Genomic DNA, 24,696 nt, shown 5'->3' with positions numbered 1-24,696 from the left:
CTGGGCTGTCCTTTCAGGGAAAGATAAACCCCATACGATTGTTTACACGCTCTGCTTTGCTCTTTTTCAGACTGCTGTCAGAGGATGTAGGCATGGACGTCCCCCTGGAGGACGGAATGCTGAGTCCCAGTGCTACAGACATGAGGCCTGGTGAGAGGAGCATTTCTTCATTTCCTTCAGGGGTGTTCTGTATCCCAACACTGTCATATTCAGTGAGAGAACCATTCCCTAGGCATCCAACTTGTGATTTCCGTGATAAAAGTGAAGGGAGAGAGAGAAAAAAAAAAAAATGTGTGAGGAGGGTGGTAGGCTCGATTTGGTTAATTTCAGGGTTGACGTGAATACCGATGCTGCCTCGTGGGGGCCGCCTTTTCCCTCCTGGGCCACAGCTGGAACTGCCAGTGTTTTCAGTTCCTGGGATAAGTAGCCACCCTATATCATCATACCAAATCCTAGCTCGCACCTAGGCTCACCATATTCGTACTTGACAGTCAGAATGTGTACAATTAAAAATGTGATGTCAAGGAAGCTCGGTATCCTGAGTGCTGAAACAGACAAACAAAGCCCTTACACACCACAGGTGTATAGCTCACGGCATATCCAAAGAGAATTTTAAATTTCCAGTTGCCTTCTACTCACGCTTCGTACTGAGGTCACCCTTTGCACCGTACCAGCTCCAGGATCGTACCAAGATCCTGAGCCCTGATGTTATCGGCCAAGCCTGGAATGGAACAAGAAAAAAGCAAGTCATTTTTTTTTTCTGTCCAAGTATTTAATAGGGCATTTTTCAAGATACTAGTCATGTGACATAATTATTTTTAAATGTTCTGTCTATGGTCAAATAAGCCTAATAGCCACCGTATGTCTACACCGCTCTTGAAGGTTCACAATGCACTTTGAATAACACAGGCATTAAGGCTATGGTTGTCCTATATGGTAGCAGTTAGCTACATGTGGCTATTTAAATTAATGAAAACTTAAGATAAATGTGGAAAGTTCAGTTCTCCAGTTGCACTGGATTCATTTCAGGTGCTCAATAGCTACATGGAACCCCTCATCACAAGACATTCTTTTGGACAACACTGCTTGGAGAATTCCTATAATACAGAAACCCAGTGTTTTTCAAACTTATCGGCCAATAGAAGCTTTCTTCAAGTATAATACATAAAAATATTACATGGAACACAGTTTGGGTGATGGTCTATACAGAGGAAAAAATTTAATGAAAAAGAAACAGTGTCACCTCCCTTAGGACAAGAGCCGAGTTAGAATTCTAGAATTGAGGGGCGCCTGGGTGGCGCAGTCGGTTAAGCGTCCGACTTCAGCCAGGTCACGATCTCGCGGTCCGTGAGTTCGAGCCCCGCGTCAGGCTCTGGGCTGATGGCTCGGAGCCTGGAGCCTGTTTCCGATGCTGTGTCTCCCTCTCTCTCTGCCCCTCCCCCGTTCATGCTCTGTTTCTCTCTGTCCCAAAAATAAATAAAAAACGTTGAAAAAAAAAAAAGAATTCTAGAATTGAGAGGTATACCAAGCTGACTACAGATCATACCCAGAGTTGTCAGGAACTGAAGAGAAGTATTTGAGGAGTAACTATGAACATAATAGATGGATAAGTAAAGTTCATAGCCTTCATTCCATAGGAGTGATGTCTATACGAACCATTATGAGATCTATGTAAGCTTAGCTGTTTTTCTTATGCATCATAAAAATTCAGTCCAACGTTACATCAGTGTCAGGTTCTTCCACCTGAACAGGGTAGTTCTGAAAACTGGCTCCCACTTTTTATGTTTATGTGGCCAGGGCTGATGTGGCTGGGATAAGCCCAGTCCTGAGGCCCGCTGGTCAAGAAAGGGATCCAAATGGCATATAAGGATTTTTAGCAGGTGTGCCTTTGCTTAAGGGCCTTAAAAATGTTTTTCACTGGGGCCCACACCCACTGTTGGCAGCCGCGTGTACAGTTTAGTACTTAATGTTGCTATTTTTTTTCCTCTTTAGAACCTCCCAATTCTCTGGATCTTAACGACACTCCTCCTCGCAGGATCAAACTCACGGCCCCGAATATCAATCTTTCTCTGGACCAACAAAGTGAAGGGTCTATTCTCTCTGATGATAACCTGGACAGCCCAGATGAAATCGATATCAATGTGGATGAACTTGATACCCCTGATGAAGCAGATTCTTTTGAGTACACTGGGCACGGTGAGTTGCCAAGTTGTCAAGGCCAAAGTTACGTGAGAAATGAAAGATTATTTAAGTGGCACGAGGAACAGATGTCCCATTTGGTTGCTGGTGGCTCCTTTCTGTGATTTCTAGAATCTTCTCTTTGCATCTCAGGTCATAGGCGGCTGTGATCGACAGTTTAGAGCGTGATAGCACAGGATGGTTCACAGAGGTTGTACATAGCCATTGCTCCTTTGTTAAATGCTTGTTCTCGGCAGGCCTTGTGCTAGGCACTGGGGTTGTGAGAACACTATTACATGCTGCGTTATAAGAAAATTAGGGCTGGGTTTGCAGAAGCAGAGAAATTAGAGCTTACTAGTTTCTTTGTACAAGCGCCCACTATCTGGAATGTTCTTCCTTGAAGTCCCTTCCATAGCTGGCTTCTTCTCTTTATTCAGATCTTAATCAGTTGCCATCAGAGACCTTCCTTGACCTCTATAATCAAAGGCGCCTCCCACACCCACCCACCTGCCCCCACACCCAGTCACTTTCTATCCCTCTACTTATTTAAAAAAATTTTTTTTAATGTTTATTTATTTTTGAGAGAGAGAAAGAGAGCGTGAGCAGGGGAGGGGCAGAGAGAAAGGCAGACACAGAATCTGAAGCAGGCTCCAGGCTCTGAGCTGTCAGCACAGAGCTCGATGCGGGCTCGAACCCACGGACGGTGAGATCATGACCTAAGCTGAAGTCGGATGCTTCATCGACTGAGCCACCCAGGCGCCCCAACCCCTCTGCTTATTTTGTTTTCCCTGTGTCAGTAATTAAAACCTATCATTTAACTATCGGGTTGCATAGTCTGCTCTGCAGAGGCAGAGACTTTATTAGGTTTGTTGCTGTACGTCCAGTAAAGCAGGAAGGAGGGAGGGATGACCTGGGGGTGATAGGAGAAAAATAAAAAGGAAGAAAAGTAAAAGTTGGTGGCTCAAACACCGACATTCCTGATAGGAATATCAGTCTCATGTCGTTCCTTCTCTTGCTCAGTAAAATCGGGTTTGTTAAGAAATGTACAAACACAAAGCACTTGCTTTATAAAATGGCATTCCACAGTTTCTGCTTTACAGGGTGGCATTTATAATATTTGAAATTCAGAGTGAGAGTATCCTGGCCACAGCTACTCCATTATGAAAACTATTACCGTCAAAAAGGAAACAGCACAGTGGAATGATGCCCTGATGCCTACAGCCGTGCTAATTCCAGCAGCATCATTTGTAAGAGAACGTAATTAGGAAATTCGTCAAATTAGTTGAGTAATTCAATCAATGATCACTGAGGCCCCGGGACTCCTACCATGACGAGCACAGATTCAGACCCTGCCTTCACAAAGGTTAAGGCTTTATTTCCTCAAGTTAAAAAAAAAAAAAAAAAAACTGGCCAAACTACTTGTACTGTAGTTCCTGATGTGTAAATAGCGATTTTGTATTGCATTGGTACTGTGTTCTTGCATTGCTGTAGTTACCTGGGTGTTTGACTCTGTAAGTAGAAATACACAAATGGAAGGTGAAAGGGCTTGAGTTCATGGTCTTTCCTACCGTGTCAGAGACTCTTCCCCAGCTACTCTGCCCACCCCAGCCTCCCCCAGCCGCCCCAGCCCTGTTCCTGCTGATAGATGCCCACGTTGTAAGAGTCACGCCTTGACTCAAATCCCACAGAAGACAGCTGGGGCGTGAGCTGGCCCCTCCCTCTCTCCCCCTGTACCTCCCCGTTGTCGTGGAGCTCCGTGCCACACCACATCTGAACCTTTTATTTTTATAAATAGCAAAAGTGCCAAGCAAAGTGGTGGTGGCTGAAAAAGCTGGTAATTAAAGCTGTCACTTGCTGACATCGTTTCCTTGTTTTCAGCTGACAATGTTTTGTTGAAAGAACCAGTTTACCAACCACAACCCTACATTTAGGTCTTAAATTCAAAGGACAGAATTTTAATGTAAGTTGACTTTTAAAGCCCACTTTGATTTTCAAATATAAGATGTATCTCCGGGCCTTGTTTTAAACAAACAAGAACGTGAAACGTTGAAAACACAGAAAGCCATCTGAAGAGCTTTGTTTTATAAACCTGCAGATACAGATAACAGACTGCGTAAGAGAGAGGACGACATTAAAGTCCCAGCTTACAAAGTAAATGCCTGAAAGCTGCATGTTTGTGGGTCTCTTGCATTTTGAACCAAGTGTATGCGTTCTAAACACAATTGGAGTTTTGAAGGCAACAGTGTTTCAAGATGTTTGGTGAGGGATTCACTTAATGAACCCTTTCATAGTGCTTACCATGCGCCAGCCTTTGCGCTAGGTGCTTTATAAATATTAAGTATTTTATAAATATTAATCATTTATAAATGTTAAGTATTTTAACCCTCAGCCCCGTGAATGTCCGCTGTATGGGTAGGTATCATGTTTGCCCCATTTTAGGATGAGAACACGGAGGCACAGATAGCTTAACAACTTACCTGAGGTCAGATAGCTGGTAAATGTCAGAGCCAGCATTCGAACCCGGAGCTGTTGTCTATGACTTTTGGGCCATGCTGCTTCTCCATAATATATTGCAGTGAATAAGAGGGGGTCTTTCACTAGATGAGGCTGACACATGCAAAGCCAAGCCTGGTAACCTACCCTTCCATTTATTTACATGTCTTTGTAGCCAGCCATTTTCATGACTCCAGGGCTCTTACCTTACCCAGCCCTTGAAGAACTCTCCTGCCATTTATTTGCCTGTTTTATTCTGTAGCTGATAAGCAAACATTTCAGGCAGATTATTTGCCCACGTTGTGGTTTTACTTATGAAACACTTGTGAATCTCACTGTCAAAAAACATTAAACTGGCCTCCACTGCTATAAAATTTTCTTTAATAATTGTGTCCAAGGGGTTGGAAAATATCATTTGAAGGACTGATAGAATTGAGCTTGACTTCCTTTGATATTTACAAGTGCCAAAGATACTAAACATACGAAGATGCTGAGAGGGTTAGGAGGTCAGTCTTTCAGAATAAGGGAGAGCTGAGCCTTGTTATTAGAAACATGCTTTGTTATATTAATTCTAGAAACTTAAAAATATCCTAAGGTTGGGGCGCCTGGGTGGCTCAGTCGGTTGAGCATCCGACTTCGGCTCAGGTCATGATCTCACAGTCTGTGGGTTCGAGCCCCGCGTCGGGCTTTGTGCTGACAGCTCAGAGCCTGGAACCTGTTTCAGATTCTGTGTCTCCCTCTCTCTGGGCCCCGCCCCCTCCCCCCCCCCCCCCCATGCTCTGTCTCTCTCTGTCAAAAATAAACATGAAAAAAAGAGTTAAAACAAAAATATCTGAAGGTGAGAAATATGATGCACTATTTCTGCTTTCCAAACTCACCGTAGTTATTTTTTTACCGTAATTCAGGTCTCAGCAAAAGCATTTCATACAAGAAATGGAAAAACGATCAAGAATTTTAGCCTGAATACTTCTGATAAGAATGTTGTAAGAAACATTTTTGTATTATTTTCCTCCTAGGCTCCTACGTCATGTTTAGTGACCTCATCTGAGCTCCCTTTTTCCAAAACTCACCCCTAACAACAGCCAGTTTTGGTCTGAATAAGGTGCTCCAACATTTTTTTGCAGATAATCAGAGCCTGCAGGTGACCAGCTTGTAAAATCAGTTCCGTGTTTTAACTCCACACCTCAACTACTCACGACTAAAACAAGTGTTAATCTTGTTTTACCCACAAGCCACCTCGTGCCAGATGGTGCGGTCTGAAAGGACGATTTTCTCGGCGCTCGCATTATGCTGAGTTTTATCTTCAGACAAACTTCCTGCCTGCTCTTTGTCACCAAAAGAACTTTACTTAAAAGCTTCCCAACTCTATACAGGATGTCTTTCCTCTAACGAGAGGAAGTTCAAACAGGGTCTGCTAAGGTGATGCACATCATAGGTGTCTGATCACACTGTGGAAAGCTGGTCCCCGTTCCCAGAGACACATCCCTGCTGGAGGCCACAGCTAATCCCACCTCTAGGGGATCCCCTTTACTCACCAACAATGGGTCCCCCACGGTGTCTGTACAGCAAAGGACGTTCGGGAGAGTGTGTATCAAGTCATCTCTCAAAAGACAAAGGAAAGGGGCGCCTGGGTGGCTCAGTCGGTGTAGCGCCCGACTTCGGCTCAGGTCATGATCTCACGGTCCGTGAGTTCGAGCCTCACGTCGGGCTCTGGGCTGACGGCTCAGAGCCTGGAGCCTGCTTCAGATTCTGTGTCTCCCTCTCTCTCTCTCTGACCCTCCCCTGCTCATGCTCTGTCTCCATCTCAAAAATAAATAAACATTAAAAAAAAAAAAATTAAAAAAAATAAAAAGACAAAGGAAAATGTTCCAGGTGACTCCTCCTCCCTGGGGCCTAATTGACTTCAACCGTCATCAGGGAGAAAAGCTGGTTACTGAGGAAGGGAGACAAAGAAAATTTCTAAGCATTTCTTAGTGAAGAGGGCATCAGGCCAAAAGTTAAATTTGGAGGCCCTGGGGCCAGTTAAGTGAGTCCTGAGGTTTTTGAAAACAGAAGATGATGGCTTGGGTTGGGGGGAGAATGGTAATTTAGAGTAAAGTGGAAGAATTAGGATCTAGAGGAGATTGCTAACTCAAGGGAGTAAATAAAGCCATCTTCGCTTCTTACTGGCTTATACTGTTGACTTTTAGAAATGAACACTTTGAGAATGTACTGTGCACCCAGCTGTTAAATAATGAATTTTTCCCATTTATATCAACCAGAAGAAGGTGGGGAAGGAAAAGGAACTCCAGCATCTTGCCAGCTCTCCTTCTTTGAGGCCAACAGAGGTAGCATTCCATAAAAGGGTCCACACTTTTATGCCAAAATGAGTAATAATGCTTGTTCAAAAACATCAAGTGCAGGAAAAGTCTTGTGTGTTTGTATACATACATACTTTTAGGTAGAAGTGCCCGTTCTTACTATGAAACAAGGACCAAAAAACGTAGAGACGAATGTGAACAGATTCAACTATATAAACATACTAAGTTTCTGTTTGGAAAAAAAAAATATCAATTTAAAAGCTCAGCACAGGGGTGCCTGGGTGGCTCAGTCAGTTAAGCAGCCGACTTGGGTTCAGGTCATGATCTCAGGGTTCGTGAGTTCGAGCCCCATATCGGGCTCAGTGCTGACAGTGTGGAGCCTGCTTGGGATTCTCTCTCTCTACCCCTCCCCCACTCTCTCTCTTTTTCTCTCAAAAATAAATAAGCATTAAAAAAAAAAATTAAAGCTAAGCCGAAGCAGGAAATGAATTGCAAACCATGACAAAGTTCTACATAAAGAACTTCAGCAAATCAGTAAGGACCACAAGAGGCAAAGGACCTTACAGGTGCCTCCCTGTCAGTAAGAGAAATATAAATAGCTAATAAACACTTAAAAGTGTTACCTTCTTTAATACTTAAAGGAATACAAATAAAAACAACAGACCGGTTTCACCATCAATTGTCAAGGGGTAAAAACTTTAATATCCTCCAGAGTTTTTGGAGGAAAACAAGTCATATATTTTGGTGTGATACACTCAAGGACAAAAATATCCATAAAAACTTCAAGTGCTTGTAGTGTCTGACCCAGCATTCACCTGCTAGAAAGTTAACTTACAGCAACACGTGCACAAATGAAGTAAGATACCTGCACAAAGATACTTATTGAAGCAAGTTCTCTATAAGAACGACAACAAAATAGAATAAAACTAAAGTTCTATCACTGTGGGATTGACAAACTAAAAGACATCGGCAAAATGGAATACCCTAGGGCTACTCTTTATTTCATTTTTATTATTATTATTTTTTTGTTTTTTAAGTAGGCTCCATGCCCAATGTGGGGCTTGAACTCACAACCCACGAGACCAAGAGTCACAGGCTCTACTGACTAAACCAGTCAGGCGTCCTTCTGGGGCTACTTTTTAAAATGAGCAGTGTTTGGGGCACCTGGGTGGCTCATTCAGTTAAGCATCTGGCTCTTGGTTTCAGCTCAGGTCGTGATCTCACGGTTTGTGAGTTTGAGCCCCTCGTTGTCAGCACAGAGCCTGCTTGGGATTCTCTCTCTTTCCCTCTCTGCCCCCCCCCCCACCCCGCGCTCGCTCTCTCTTTCTCAAAATAAATAAATAAACTTTAAAAAAAAATTAAATGAGCAGGGTTTAGGGGTGCCTGGCTGGCTCAGTGGGAGGAGCATGTGACTTTTGATCTCGGGGTTTTGAATTTGAGCCCCACATTGGGGATAGAGATTACTAAAAAAATAAATAAATAGGCTTTTAAAAAGATGAGTAGGCTACGGGGCACCTGGGTGGCTCAGTCGGTTGAGCAACCGACTTCGGCTCAGGTCATGATCTCATGGTTTGTGAGTTCGAGCCCCGCGTCGGGCTCTGTGCTGACAGCTCAGGGCCTGGAGCCTGCTTCCGATTCTGGGTCTCCCTGTCTCTCTGCCCCTCCCCCTCTCATGCTGTGTCTCTCTCTGTCCCAGAAATAAATAAACATTAAAAAAAAAAATTAAAAAAAAAAAAAGATGAGCAGGCTTGGTATTCGCTGAGATGAAAAGAACCCTATGCTATATTAGTAGATACGAGCACAATATAAAAGAAAATGTATAGAACATGTAGAATGTATAGAATAATCATAAGTAGGGTGGGGGGCTATGCTCGTGTGCATGTGCATAATAAAAAGAATACAGAGCAAACAATAACGAGAGCAGGACTGGTGATTATTGTTGTTTTCATGGACGATTGTCTGTACTGTTTGTACTTTTGTTAGCATCTTATTTTTCCAACCAGAAAAAAGAATACGGCGTACAATGTTTTTTAAGCGAGGTAGCCTCGATCAAAGCATGCAGAAAACAAAACAGTCACCCCACACTGATCACCTGGGTCAAGCTAGAGCAGGCCAGCGAGTCCCAAACAAGGATAAAGGCTGGTGGAAGGTGAGCTCGCTGCAGGGCAGAGCATGTATGTACAGGAACATTGAAGACAAGCCCACATCAGAGCCCAGAGCTCTGAGGGCGCGGAGGCCAGATGGAGAACAGAGTCCCAGGAAGGAAACTAAGATGAGCGTCCAAGGGCCCTCAGCCAAGAGGAAGGGAGAGCAGGAAAGGAGTCCAGACAGGGAGTCCAGTGCAGATGGATGGATCTGCACCAGTGATGCGGAACTTGGGCTGCAACCAAAGGTTGCTGCTTTCCGTCCTCGGTAAGATGAGGGGCACTGGTGGGAAGGCAGAGGAAGCCAGAGTGAGCCTGCCTGTCTGGTCGCTGTTGGTGTTGGCAGAAAAGGCTGGGACTGCTTCCCAACTGGCTTTCATTTTGCAATTCTAAGTCACAGATAATTAGACACGTTTGAGTGTGTCTTGAGGAATCTTCCAGAACATGATGGCTTTGTTGTGGTCCCCTTACAGAGTACCTGTATTTTCAGGAACTTGTCCAAGCTTTTCTCTATTTACCCAGCTGCCTCAGTTTTCACTGGGTGCTCTGGGCAGGTTTCTAAGCTAAGCGTGGAGTTGGTTGGTGGAAGTGGGTAACAAAGGTGGTTCACGCACAATTTCCAGGCCCAGGGAGTTCGCAGCCTCATGGTAGAATGAAGAGAATGAGACAGTCACACATGCAGGGTACAGTGTGATAGCAAATTAGTTCAAGGTCAGCTTTTGTGTGGGCAGGTCCATCATGCCTACTCCTCTGCCTGATGCGTGGTAGATAGGAATAATATTCGTATTATCGAAGTGCCATAAAAGAAATATAAGTACAATGTAAATGAAAGGTCTTTTCCCACGAATGAAAACATAAGAAGGATCGTCCCTCACAGAATTATGGTGAAGGCTATAACTAATCTTTTCCTTCAAATTACTGAAACATACAGAGAATAACCATTGTTAAACTCTACTCGTAGTTGAAATAGAAATGGAAACAGCTGCTCTTTCAAAAACTTGACATGGTTGCTTGTTTGGGGATGCACGAGACTGTGCAGTAAATGTTCCCCCGAAGAATGCTCAGCGGGCTTTGGTATTGCCCCATGTACCCACAAACAGGAGTCTGACGAGTTTTTGGTCTCAGAGCATTTCTGGTCTACAGAGTTGCCTGTTTCTTGCTTACTATGAAATCTTTCCATAGCGTATTTTGAAAACTCCGTAGGAAGTAACACCATATTTCTGCCCAACTTCACTCCCAGTAGGGAAGGGGGCTCAACTCCTTTGTAAGAGTCTTAGAGTTGTGGGGGGTGGGGGGAGGGTCTAGGCCGGTGGTATCGAGATACCTAACACACAGGATACACCAGGATCTGTGGCCCAAGGGAAATAAAATGATCTGTGCCTGATAAATAGACTTTCACCCCATGAGGACAGTGTACAGGTCTTCAACCTGTACGTTCAAGGATGAGTTGGTAGCAGCCTATCCACCCGTAGCCCACCAACACGGGGCATCTCTAGCCCTGCATCTGTCAGCAGGGCTGAGCTTGGCCTTAAGCTAAGGCCTCAGCTTGGCCTTAGCATGGATTTGGTCGTTCTCTCAGTCAATAAATAAGACCTCACTGAGTATCTTTTATGTGGTCAGGATGGTATTCATCTGTATAAGGGCCGTCTGTGCCAAACAGAGGGTGCCATCAGGTTGACTCTGCCTCTGCCAGGAGATGGCCCGTGGTGGAACTGCCTCAGCTGTGGAGTCTTGCTCCTCAGTCCTGCTCTGTGCTTCCCTTCCAGAAAGTTCCACAGCTAACAAAGATTCCGGCCAAGAGTCAGAGTCCATTCCAGAGTATACGGCGGAGGAGGAGCGGGAAGACAACCGGCTGTGGAGGACCGTGGTGATCGGAGAACAGGAGCAGCGGATTGACATGAAGGTCATCGAGCCCTACAGGAGAGTCATCTCTCACGGAGGTAGTCCAGCTCTTTGCGACTCTGGGAGGTGGCGAGGAGGGCAGCCGTAGTTCTTTACTAGAAAAATGAAAGTAGGGTTCTCTGAGGCATGGCATCCTCAAAACCCTGTTCTGCAGTCGATGTTCAGGGGAGTGCAGAGCCAAGTGCATTACCTCATACGCAACTCAATAAACAGTGGGAAGCCTACTATGCAAAAAATAGCTTTCCAGTGTGAAAACTGCTTTTCACACCGCATATCTGACAGCGGTAATCTTCTGTGCAAATTTCTTGAAAACTGCAGCTGTCCGATTAAGTAACGTCTGTTTGGAATTCATATGGGTCAGTTGTAGGGTTTTGGTTTTTTGTTTTTTTTTTAACAGAGTTGACCTACAATGTTGCATTAGTTTCAAGGGCACCACGTAGTGATTCGACAATTATATACCTTATGAAATGCTCAACCAACTGCCAGTTATAAGATAAGTAGGTCATGGATCAGGAAGTACCGCATAGGGAAGATAGTCAATCGCATTGTAATAATTTTGTATGGTGACAGGTGGCGACCACACTTCTCGTGGTTGTAGGGCTCACCTGAATAGCTTTCGCGTCTGTGCTGCTGCGACCTGTAGTAAGGTTGCTACCCCAGAGGTCATTCTAGAAACGAAATGGTCTTTTGAATCCTCGGAGAAGCTTTAGGAATAAGTCTCTTGAGGCTCAGCCTGGTCGGTTCTCCCCCTGCTTGAAGTTTGCTTTTCTGCGGACTCCATTTGCATCTGTGCCTGATGACAGGTGTTTCCAGTGAGAGCCTCCACCTGCTTTAGGGACGGACCAGGGAGAGAGAAAAGCTGTGTGTTTGGTCTTTCCAGTGCTTTCTGGGAGCTCCGGGAGGCTCGCTTGATTTTGGATTCACAGTCAGATGAGCACAAGCACCACAGTGAATGTTGTCAACCTCAGGAAACATAAACGGCTTTTTTTAAGTTTTCTGCTGCATGCGCTTGTTTCCTGCAGTCCTGAGGCCGCACCCTAAGCGCTCAGCTCTTCCAAAAAAGTGTCAGCTGACGAGGCCATTGTTCTCTCTTCCGGGGACAGGGAAATAGCGTCTTAGCGCTGCATTAAACCTGTAGCTTTTGTTTTCTACCAAGCAGAAGGACATTTTGTCTTTTCACACTTCCTTCCGCCAGCCAGATTATCCATCTTCCATTCAGGCACTGCTACCTTCGTGTAAGTATCAGGATCCCCCAGGGACTCCGACCTCGACAGCCAAAGAAAATGCCCATAGGCGCCCCTGGCCACGGCCTTGCTTTGCCCTGCCTCCCTGTCTGACCTGCGGTGGTCATGTGGCTCAGGGACAGGTGCTGTGGGGGCGGGAGGCAGTTTGCTCCAAGGGAAACGTTTGCAGAGCCCTGCAGAACGAGAGCTGGCCCGATCTCGCTGAAGGGAACAGCCAGCCGGCCAATAGAATCAACAACCCCTTTGTTCCACAACCCGAACGTCATCCCAGATCTTCCCCGAAGCTCCTACCTCCTCAGTACCACCCATCAGGTATTTGGGGTTTGTTTGCTTTTTGGAAATAAAAAGAAAACCACACAAAGCTTGATTATAAAAGTAGCCTGTGCCCATTCAAAAAAAAAAAAAAAAGAAAGAAAAAAGGTTGAACGAGGTAGAAAAGTCTGTCGAAGTAAATCAGAGTCACCCAGTAGTCATCTGTGTGTTGACCACGCGGGGTCTTAACTTAAGAGCCCCTTTGATGTGAAGAAGCAACATCACTGCTCTCCAGCGCTCCTGAGCCCATCCGTGCTTTGCCCGAATCAGGAAAGAGTGATTATCATCCACACGGTTGGGTTAAAACACAAAACAAAACCAAAAAAAAAAAAACCCCAAAAAGCCACCGCTTCTGCCTGTCACACACTTGGTGAAAATTCAGCTGACCCGTCGCGGATCACGTGGTTTGCTGTGCCCTCCGTCCCAGCCACCCCCTCCCCTGGCCTTCGCTCCCCTCCATTCTGTGTCGTCAGCTCGGTTTTGTCCATGCGTCTGTCCAGTGTTGTTTGGAAGAAACAGCCACCTTTCCTGTCCCCAGCTCTGCCTCGGCCTCCTCCGGGCACTGGCCTGCATGAGTGTGCCCCTGGCTGCACCCATCCGGGACGTTAGCGGGACGCTGCCTCTTGCCACCCCCTGAACAGCTTTTGTGCTCTGTAGGTAAAGACTGAGTTCAGATTTTTACTTCTGAATTTGCCAGAGCTTGGTCCGCTGTGTTGGAAGCTGACACCTCCTTCTTAGACGCTACTGATGAGAAAGCGACACTCCCCAGATACCAATCTCTTGTGTTTGTTATCCTGGCTTCTGACGAGCGTGTAAGAAGCAGCACCCCATAGTGAGCACGGGTCTTGGCGTGTCTGGCATTTTCCCACGAAGAAGTTCTCCCGTTCAGGCCAACAGGAAAGCAGCAGCTCGATAACTGCAAGATGGGGGTGATTAAAACCGCCACCTAGGGGCGCCTGGGTGGCGCAGTCGGTTAAGCGTCCGACTTCAGCCAGGTCACGATCTCGCGGTCCGTGAGTTCGAGCCCCGCGTCGGGCTCTGGGCTGATGGCTCAGAGCCTGGAGCCTGTTTCCGATTCTGTGTCTCCCTCTCTCTCTGCCCCTCCCCCGTTCATGCTCTGTCTCTCTCTGTCCCAAAAATAAATAAACGTTGAAAAAAAAAAAAAAAAAAAAACCGCCACCTAAGTTCGCTGCAAAGCCAGACTCTGCCAAGGGTCATGCCAGCTGGGAGCACGCGTGAGAGCAGTATCCGAATAATGTAGTCTTCGGCTTTGGTGACCTTGATAGGAGCTATGGTAGGAGGCCTTGGACACCATATAGAAGAACAGAGCTCAAGACCTGTCTTTGCCACTAACTGCTCTGTGACCTTGGGACATGACCTAGCTTCTCAGCCCTCCCTTACCTCAGCAGTCAAAAGAGGTGATCTCAGAGCCGGGGTCACCACCCCTGAGCCCATGAGCAATATTCCTGTTATCTGCACAAACAAACAAACAAAAAACCAAAGAGAGGTCTAGGTGGTTTGGATCAACAACAGTGTGGGGTCACTCGGAGGCCAGAAACTGGCTTTTTACGAACTTGGGGACGGAGAATGTATTTCAATAACCAAGGACAGTTACACCGAAGCATTATAATGAGAAGTTTCCTTTCTTGTTTTTGTTTTGTTTTGTTTTGTGTGTTTTTGTGTTTTTGTGTGTGTTTGTTTTGTTTTGTTTTGTCTTGTCTTGTTTACTTCTCTTATTTCGTTATAGGAGATTCAGGTAACTTCTCTGCAGTGTTGCTGGACACATGACCCTGGAAAGAATGAGAAGAGTTGCGGGCTGGTGTGTGTGTGTGTATGTTTTGGTTGCGACTGTCACATCCTCCCTCCTCTCTCCATCCCATTTGCTGGCCGGCACACTTGTGTCCCATCCCTCTCATGCCTGTCTGTTCTGCCTCAGGTAAGGTTTGCATTATCGCTCCAGAGGGTCTCAGGAGGCCCCGCGGTGGCATTGCTGATGCACCTCAGCGCACACACCCTGAACTCACCTCCTGGTTCCTGAGAAGAGAGCTAAAGTACATGCTTTCAAAAAGCCATCCTTCTAATGAGCTCTTCAGCTGCTGGCAGCCGACTTCCCTTGACTAAAGCTGCAATAAGCTAAATATTAGCACAGAAATCGGGTTAGCCGACCCCCTCGAAGGCATGTGCGAGGAACCAAGAGCAAACAGACCCATTCCTTCCAGTTACCGCCCTTTGCCAGCAAGGACGATCTGAAATATCTCCCGAGCCTGACAGCAATGGCACCAGATCTGGGTTGGGAAGGAGAACTTGCCCGAAGAAGTCTTTTTCTTCTCGTTCCTTTCTTGCGTCTTCCACCGTCTCTCCTCCTCTTCTCTTCCTCTGTCTCCTGCCTCTTCTTCCCTTCCTGCAGCTCCTCTGCCCAAAACTACAAAACTCCACCTTCACTAGTGAATTTCAGGCATTTTTATATAAAGAGACATTCCTGACTTAGACGATGATCAGGACGTGACGAGTTGATTCTTCAGTATCCCTTCGAGTTAATGAGCCTGGGTGAACGTGACACCATAGCATTCCAAGGACAGGCACATTGACACAAAGAGCTGAAATGCCATTTAAGATGACTTCTGAAGTACTGTTTAGAAACCTCGGACTGTCCTTAAAAAAAAAAAAAAAAAAAAAAAAAAAAAAAAAAATTAGAATTAGAAATTCTCCAGAAATGGGAACAGAAATCAAAGTAGCTGAGTGGTCGTGACCTTGAAGTTAGGTTGACACCCTGGAGCCAAGCAGCTACATTTACAGAGATGCTTTTGTACTTGTTTTTAAGTTGGATTCATTATGTCTATTCTCTCTTTGAATGAACCCGGTCCTTGGCATTGTGCGCAGTCTAAATGGCGTACCTTTGTGGTGTTAGCATTGGTGTAGCAAAGCCACGGTATCCCTTGTGGATTTTCATTCGGTTCTGAATCTGTTTAAATGAAAGTGTTCGGTGGAACAAACACTTCTTGTATTACAATGTATCTCCTGCCATCTTCCTTCACATCTCGTTCTTAAAGAAGTTGGTAACTACCTGCATGTTGGAAGAGGCAGAACAAAGCAAATAATCCATAGGGAAGCCACGGCAATCCTGTTTTGCAAACATGGGTTACATCGGGTGTATACTTACATAGGTAGCATTTTCTAACACATGTGGAGTAAACACTGCATCCAACAACCTCAAATTAGTCATACGCACAAACCCATAATTTGATATATTTTTAGTTGGTATCACTCTTTTCCCCCACCTCTTTTGTGGTAGGGTCATACTGTCTTTGTAGAGAACGTCTTATTAAGCTGCTTTTCAAGAGTTAAGCCCATCCAAGTCTATATCCAGCCAGTATTTTCCTGCCATGTAATCACCAGAGGGGTATTTAGAGTTCTGAAAAAATGAAACACACTGAGTTCAGATCAGGCTTGAGGGTATGTCCCGTCTGCCTACTCAGAGCTTTGAGGCAATCTCTACGTAATGATTCTGAAGTCCAGACCTATGTTATATGACAAAAATTCCAAGTGTTTATGAAGGGACATTAAAAAATGAAAACACGGTGCATTCCTTCATTTTTAAGTCTGATGGACACGAGAGACTCCATGCACAAACCCGTGGAGGTTTGACCAACAGCTGCCATGAGTGTCCAAGATAAGCTCTGAGGGAACACGGAGCTTAGAGAATGCCACACAGCTTTCAGATGTGGGTAAAATGTCCTGAGATGTCCCTATATTTTTCTTGACCTTGGAGTTCACACTTGCCTTTTATTTTCTCACACACGTGCGTATAGCACTCCCACCTCTGCTTCCTGTCCACGTCACCAGGAAGTAATTCTCAAGTTTTCTCAGAAGCGCGTATTGTCGTAAAACGCAAAGAGAGGTTGGCTTTCACCAGGCCTTTCTTGAATTTGTTCTTTTTTAAAAAGATGAGGCTCTGTATTCTGTGCTCAGTGACTCTAGGCCTGGCCAGAACTTTCCATGTGTCAATGCACTGTCTGTTGAATCTGGAGATCCCAGGGACACTACAGGCAAGTGAACCAGTCCACAAAATCAAAATAAAGGTGTTTTGCTTGTTAACCTACTAGTATCTGGTCACTGGAGTATGTGAGCCTGATTATATTGCAGTTCAGTGACTAGATTTTCCCTTTAAATTAACCAGAATCTCAGAAAAACAGCTAACAAGGATCAGGGAGAGCCTCTTAGCCGTTAAAGGACTGAAGCATTATATATTAGAAACCTGTAAGTCAAAACCCCCATCGTTTGCTAAGTTGAGTATTTATATACCCCATTCATGACTATGTACAACACATATAATCGTCCATAATCAATGGATATGCCATTTATGCAAATATATTTACAGTGTATATTTAAGGCTATATACAATATACATATATTATACTCTATGATAACCACTGAAAATAAGGTTATGTACTTACAGAAGTATAGTCTATATACTTAAAGACTTAAAGTCACTTAAAGATCTGTCACATTTACGCACACACGCTTGCCAAAGCTTCCAGATTTGCCCTTTAGGTTAAATATTATCTTGTTAAGAGCTTTCAGTTGGTCACAAATGTCTTTTTGTTTGTCCCCCAGGATACTATGGGGACGGCCTAAATGCAATCATTGTGTTTGCTGCCTGTTTTCTGCCAGACAGCAGTCGGGCGGATTACCACTATGTCATGGAAAATCTTTTCCTGTGAGTGATATTTATGGCAAAGTGCTTTGAGTGAATGTCTATGGCATGGCATGGCAGATAGTGCATCTTTAATGGGAGGAAATAGATGATGTAGAATATTCTAAGCCTTTGATGAAAAGTCAATGAAATCTCTGTCAAGGAATATTGCTCAAGAGGCGAAAGCCTTTAAAAGAACTTTTGTCAGTTGAGTGATTTGAAAACAAAACGAACACAGTCTTGCCTGCACTCTCAAATCCTGGAACATTTCCTTTGGATAAAGTGTTATTTTTATTCCCCCCGTAACATGGCTTCGTTTATATCATTCACTTGTGCCTTTGGTACATGATAACATTGTTGACATTTTTGAAATTCGGGTTCTAACCTACGTATTTTTCTAGCGTACGTGCATTAAAAAAAAAAAAAAAAAAAAAGATAAAAACAAGATAACCCTACAGATAAATGAGCAATACTCGCTCTCAGAGAAATAATCTTAGGAAACTGCACTCTTTTCAAGGTAAAGAGGTAATAGGCACAACCATTCTTAAACGTCATACGCTCTGTAATTTAAATGTCATATAATCATGTTGTAAATAAGATGAACTGTTTCATGTGGGAAATGAAAACCCTCCTCTTCCTTCCTGTGATCAGATATGTAATAAGCACTTTAGAGCTGATGGTAGCTGAAGACTATATGATTGTGTACTTGAATGGTGCAACCCCCAGACGCAAGATGCCAGGGTTGGGCTGGATGAAAAAATGCTACCAGATGATTGACAGACGGTACGTGGGCGTCATTATTTAACCTCCGTTTTGGCTTCCTCAATAACTCCCATTCCTAATTCCCTTTCATCTGCCGAAACACGTGATCACATTTTGGGAACATGGAATTATGCAGAGTTAAGAAAGGACAGAAATATTAAGAAAAGTTCGCTTGCTGCCCCAAATCTGAAATAAAGCAGAGCTCCCCTAGGTTTTGCTAGGTGTTGTCATCTCAAACCTGGCGACCAAGTCTGTTCTAAACTATGTGTATGCCGTTGCCGCGTGAAGGTGCGGTTTGTCCTGATAAACAGAGTATCCATGATTCTTTTTTTTTTAAGTTTATTTATTTATTTTGAGAGAGAGAGAGAGAGAGAGAGAGAGAGAGAGAGAGAGAGAGAGAGAATCCCAAGCAGGCTCTGCAGTGCGGAGCCCAACTCGGGGCTTAAACCCACAAACCATGAGATCATGACCTGAGCCAATCAAGAGTCAGATGCTTAACCAAGTGAGCCACACAGGCACCCGTGGAGTATCCATGATTCTTTACTGGTTTTACGTGACTGGTTTTACGTGTCTTTACTGGTTTTACGTGTCACTTACGTGACATAAGTGCTGCTTATGTGCACTAGGACTGTTGATCTGGGCGACTGTTGGGCTTATAGTCCATCATTCGCCGAGATAGTTCAAGTTAACCGCTAGCCCATTTGGTCCCGTGGTGCACTTTTTTCCCCAAGATACTTCACTTCCATCCATACTGGCTTGAATAGAACAAAACATGTTAGGGGCACCTGGGTGACTCAGTTGACTAAGTGTGGCATCCCCTTAGACGTGGCTTCGTGCATGACAACATGCGAGTGCCCTGTTATGTTATCTAAGATCCATTTGATGATCTAAACATTCATAAAGTAGCATTGCTAATGCTTCAAAACATGCCTGAATATCAAGAATGCTAAAATGGTAATCTGAAAGTCAAACAACCACATGATCTACTGTTACTTGTTTCATAATACAGAAGAAGAAACCAAGGCTTAGTAGATCAAAGAAATTGGCTAAGTTGCTAGTAAGAATGTGTTCTTTTCAAAACAGTAAAGATAATGCTGGCAAAAATGAAAAGAATTGTTAAGCAAAAATGCACCCTGATAGTCATAGATTTATGCAGTCCAGAAATACACCCATCCTACTTTACATTTATTCCTCTGGGAAAATGAGGTTGGACTCATACAAGTTACAAATTATATCTCAAAAAAATTGGGGGGAGGGGGGCACCTGGGTGGCTCAGTCAGTTAAGCGTCTGACTTCAGCTCAGGTCATGATCTCATGGTTTGTGAGTTCAAGCCCCGCATTGGGCTCCGTGCTGACAGCTCAGAGCCTGGAGCCTGCTTCGGATTCTGTATCTCCCTCTCTCTCTGTTCCTCCCCCACTCACACTGTCTCTCAAAAATAAATAAACATTAAAAAGTTTTTAATAAAATAATTTTTTTACTAATCATGGTCATTCAGTTCCTTCCCATCAGATAATAGGAACTTACCTAGAACTCTCTAATATTATAATATGCTTATTTGGGGATATACTTTCCATTTTAACTCCTACTGAAAATGGGTTAGGAGTGATTTTTTTTTCTTTTCTTTTCTTTTCTTTCTTTTTTTTTTGTTAAATAGGTTGCGAAAGAATTTGAAATCATTCATCATTGTTCATCCATCTTGGTTCATCAGAACAATCCTTGCAGTGACACGACCTTTTATAAGGTATGGTTGTTATTATACTAAAAGTACTGCTAGTCGTTTTTCAAAATATGTGTTCATCGTCCTGTAAATAAGAATTCACGAACACAGACAGTATTTAGGAAGACATATTTTGCCCCTGCCTTTCCTGGAATGCTATTTTGGACTGTGTAGCAAGGAACCCTGATTAAGGGTGAGCATTATTTTGTAATGACTATTTTTCCCCACTATTACGAAACATGACCTCTCTATTGCTTGCTGTAACACAGAGGTTGAAGTGGAAGGGTTTCCATGCCATAATACAAAAGGGAGTAGGTAATACTTTTAAAGTGACTTGGTAATTTGTAGAGCATAGAAAAGGCATCATAACGCAACAGTGGAAAAATAAAGACAAACCAAGGACAGAAACAGGAGTGGTGTGCCTTGTCTTAATTGTTCTGTTTCTTCTGAACACATATCATGTAGGTCACGAAACTTAGGGAAAGAGTCTGGGCAGCCATTTTGAGAGCTTTTTTTTCATTGCCCATGAGGATTCTGGGTTTCGATTCAGTTCAATTCTGTGAATATTTATCCACCATTTATGTTGTGTTAGATACTGTATAACCTTACATTTTGGGGACACAAAGAAAAAGAAAACATGCCTCATAATATAGTGAGACTTGAAACAGTTAAATGAAAGGGACAGGATGTATTGCCTAGAGAGCTTTAAAATAAAATACAGCCTTACCTAACATTGGGATGCAGAGGAGATGAACTGAAAGTTTTCTGTCTCAAAGTTATTGATGAATTTCTAAGAAACATTCTGATCACTTGTGGAGGAAAAAAAAATGCTAAAGGTTAAAAACCTTTATTTATTTATTTTTTACATGGACATTTACTGTGCCTTCCCAATTCTACCTTTTTTGTTCAGTGTTCACTTACATGTATGTAGCATGTCCACTTCCAACCATTGAGTGGCATCTTTCAACCTAGTTTTCCTCTGGCAAAGTTTAGTTCTTTACCATACCGTGTGAAATTGCTTTAAAAAAATAATATGAGAGGGGCGCCTGGGTGGCTCAGTTGGTTCAGTATCCGACTTCAGCTCGGGTCATGATCTCACGGTTTGTGAGTTCGAGCCAAGCCCCACGTCAGGCTCTGTGCTGACAGCTCGGAGCCTGGAGCCTGCTTCCGATTCTCTGTCTCCTTCTCTCTCTGCCCCTCCCCCACTTGTGTTCTGTCTCTGTCTATCAAAAATAAATAAATGTAAAAAAAAAATTAAAAAAAATAATATGAAATATTTAAGGTATACAAAAGCCACTTACTTTAATGATAGAAAATGCTTTGGGATGCCGGGGTGGTTCAGGTTAAACGTCTAACTTTGGCTCAGGTCATGATCTCACAGTTCATGAGTTCGAGCCCAGTGCCGGGCTCTCTGCATTCAGCGCAAAGCCCAGAGCGTGCTTCGAATCCTCTCTCCCTCTCTCTCTGCCCCTCCCGCCCCCACACTTTCTCTCTCTCTCGCTCTCTCAAAAATAAAAATAAACATTAAAAAAAAGAAAATGTTTTGATAAGGGAATAGGAATCAATGTACACTGAAGAGCTTATAAAAAATTTAATGGTGGGGTGTCTGGCTGGTTCAGTAGGTGGAGTATGTGGCTCTTGGTCTCAGGGTTATAAGTTCAAGCCCCACACTGGATACAAAGATTACTTCAAAATAGAATCTTTTAAAAGTTTTTCTTTTCAAATTTAATAGCTAAGAAAAGTAAATGTTAGTTATCGTATTCACTCACTGATATTTGTTTGATCATTTGGGTGTTATAAAACAAATAAGTTTCTTGGTAAATAACAAAACTTTGTTACTGTAAGAATACTGAGAAGTAATTACAATTCAACATCATTTGTCGAAGGGAGTTTCAAGATGGTAAGTACAACAACAGTAATAAAATAATAGCAAAGAGTATTGTGGTAAATTATAGAAACTCATGGCTTACATTTACTGAGTATGTACAGGCAGTATTTCATTTCATTGTAATGTGAGTCCTCTGAAGGAGGTACTGTTTACTGTTTCCCTCATGCAGGAAACATCCCTGAGGTTCAGTGAAGTCAATTAAGTTGTCTAATGCAAAAACCAGCAAACCCCTTTCTGTAAAAGATCAGTCAGTAAATATTTTAGGTTATGTGGACCATCCGGTCTCAGTCACATCTGCTCAATTCTGCCATTATAGGTCCTAAACAGTCAATAGACACTATGTAGATAAGTAAGTGTGGCTGTCTTCGAATCAAACTTGATATGTGAACACTGAAATTGAACTTCTTAAAAATGTTTTCATATCACAAAATATTCTTGGTGTCAGATTTCTTTTCAAATATTAAAAAAAATATATAAAAACAATCCTTAGCTGGAGGACTGTAAAACAAAAACAAAAACAAAAACAAAAAAAACCAAAACAGCTAACAAGCTGGCTTTGGTGCATAGGCTATAGTTTGCCAACCCCAGGTCTAATGTAAAATAGCCAGTAAGTGATAGACTCAGACTTTGAACCCAGCGGTCTGCCTAATCGTAAAGAAAACACATTTCAAGTACTTAAATGTTATAGCCTACAGTCTCATCATGTGAGACCTTCCGTCTTTAAAGATCCCCCTCTGAATCAGTCTGTATCAGTGTAACCAATTTTTAGACCTGAAAAAAGAGGTCACTAAAATGTGTTATAGGTCCTTTTGCTGCTGAAGGAGAACACCTATGATAGAGGTAGATGGGAAATTCATTTATTTTTTTTAATGAATTGTCTGTGGCAAGTACTGGGTTAGGTGGAGATTGAGAGGCACGGCAGCTGACATAGACAAGTCAGCAATTGAAACAGAGGGTATAGCTGAAGCAAAATGGGGGTGATAACACGGTGAGGGTGAATTTGGGGCGACAGGTAGAGAGTAAAGGCTGAGAGCCTGCGTCAAGAGAGGTGTTCCAGAAGAACGAGCCTTCAAGGTGAGTTTTGAAGAACCGATAGGATGGACTAGCTGAAACCAGGTGGCAACAGCGGGTCCAAACACACCAAGAAAGGGACAACATGACATGTTCAGAGAACTGTACGTTCTAGTGAACGTAACCCTGGAGCTGGATGGAGGGTTCCCCTTCCACCCACTCTATCTTTTATCAAAACCTGAATTTAGCTCAGGAAGTCCAGGGGAAGGAAGAGGTAGTGTGTGTCCATCCAAGACTTCTCAGGACGACCAGAAGTGACTCTATGGAGACACAAGTCATTCACCGCCAGTGGCCCAGGGTCAGATTGCAAGTAAAATGTGAAAGATAACCGTACAGAGAGATGACCCCGCAAAGCCTTCCTTCTAGAATGCACAGCAGTTGAACAGAAGGCAGTACAATTGGCAGACGGCTCAGCATGATCTCTAGCCTGGAGAGGTCTTTTTCTCGGAAACCATTCCAGAAAGTTCGACGCTTGATCAAGTTCCCTTTCAAGTGGAATGATACATTTTAAAAAGCAGTTTGCAATTACACCAGTAATACACAAATGCTTTCTCCTTATGAAACATCCAACCATTACCGATAAGACTAAGTTCTTCCTTCAACAGCTGCCAGTTTCTGTTCGGAACTCGTTTCCCCAGAGGCACATTCCTTGATCAGTTGCAATAGTATCTTTTCATGTTGTCTTATATCCATCTACACACATCTAACATGATAACGTGTAGATGAAAGCTGTTTGTAATTCAGATCCAGTTACTGGAATATGGTTTTGGTCCGTCTGGACTGAACGTGCTAGCTAAAACTTAAAAAAAGAAAAAAACTAAAAAAAAAAAAACCAACAATTAAGCTAAAATATTAAGAGGAAAATGAGTTTATACATACTTTAAGAAGCTAATGTTTTATTTTTGAGACAGCACAAGCAGGGGAGGGGCAGAGAGAAGGGAACAGAGGATCTGAAGTGGGCTGTGTGCTGACAACAGTGAGCCCAGCGTGGGGCTTGAACTCATGAATCTCAAGATCATGACCTGAGCCCAAACCGGACACCCAACCAGCTGAGCCACCCAGGTGTCCCATGTATACTTGCAAAATTGATCAACCTCGGGGTGCCTGGATGGCTCAGTCATTTAAGCATCTGACCCTTGGTTTGGGCTCAGGTCATGATCTCCGTTTATGAGTTACAGCCCCATGTTGGACTGTGTGCTGATATCACTGAGCCTGCTTGGGATTCTCTCTCTCCCTCTCTCTCTGCCCCTCCCCTGTCTGCCTTCTCTCTCTCTCTCCCTCTGTCTCTCTCTCTCTCTCTCTCTCTCTCTCTCTCTCACACACACACACACACACACACACATGAAATAAACAAACGTGCAAAAACATGAAATAGATCAACCTTGGAAGAGTCTGAAAGAATTAATGACAAGATTTTTATTTAAGAACAAAGAAACAAGCAAACAAAGCCAAGTGAACCATAAACCAATGAATGTGGAGAGTGGCAGAAACCTCTGAGAGGCCGTGTGATGTGCAGTTAAGAGTGTAGACCCGAGGGGGGTGGGAGAATAGGTGATGGGGATTAAGGAGGGCACGTGATGAGCACTAGGGGATGCATGGAAGTGTTGAAGCCCTATATTGGACACCTGAAACGAATATAACACTGTTAACTAACTGGAATTAAAAGAAAAAAACTTACAAAAAATAAGAGTACAGACTGGTCAGACTGCTCTGGTTGGAATCCAGGCTCTACCATATACCTGAGGTGAAACCTTAGGCAAATACGTAACTCTCTGTGTGTCGAGTTTCCTTATCTTTTAAAAAAAAAAAAAAAAAAGAAGAAGAAGAAGAAGAATTAGAGGTATCTGGGTGGCTCAGTCAGTTAAGCGTCTGACTCTTGACCTCGGCTAAGGTCAGGATCTCGCAGTTCGTGAGCTTGAGCCCCAGGTGGGGCTGTGCACTGACAGAGTGAAGCCTGCTTGGGATTTTTTCCTCTCTCCTCCTCTCAGCCC

General features: G+C 43.6%; 1 protein-coding gene across 6 annotated transcripts in view; it reads left to right on the top strand.

The window, feature by feature from the left end:
• PRUNE2 (prune homolog 2 with BCH domain) overlaps nt 1–24,696 on the top strand; it is a 276,297-nt gene that overhangs the window by 235,626 nt on the left and 15,975 nt on the right. For all 6 annotated transcript variants that reach the window (XM_086685029.1, XM_086685030.1, XM_086685028.1 and 3 more), the window contains exons 10-15: nt 71–150; nt 1,993–2,196; nt 10,882–11,055; nt 17,188–17,290; nt 17,918–18,049; nt 19,684–19,770. In XM_086685029.1, coding sequence (XP_086541155.1) covers nt 71–150; nt 1,993–2,196; nt 10,882–11,055; nt 17,188–17,290; nt 17,918–18,049; nt 19,684–19,770 — 780 coding nt within the window. The remainder of the gene's footprint in view (nt 1–70; nt 151–1,992; nt 2,197–10,881; nt 11,056–17,187; nt 17,291–17,917; nt 18,050–19,683; nt 19,771–24,696) is intronic.

The sequence above is a fragment of the Puma concolor genome, chromosome D4, assembly GCF_028749965.1.
Source record: "Puma concolor isolate L17-30 chromosome D4, mPumCon1.1.hap2, whole genome shotgun sequence".
Taxonomy (NCBI): domain Eukaryota; kingdom Metazoa; phylum Chordata; class Mammalia; order Carnivora; family Felidae; genus Puma; species Puma concolor.
Note: the sequence above shows the minus strand (reverse complement) of the source record. Positions and strands in the feature narration are given on the sequence as shown.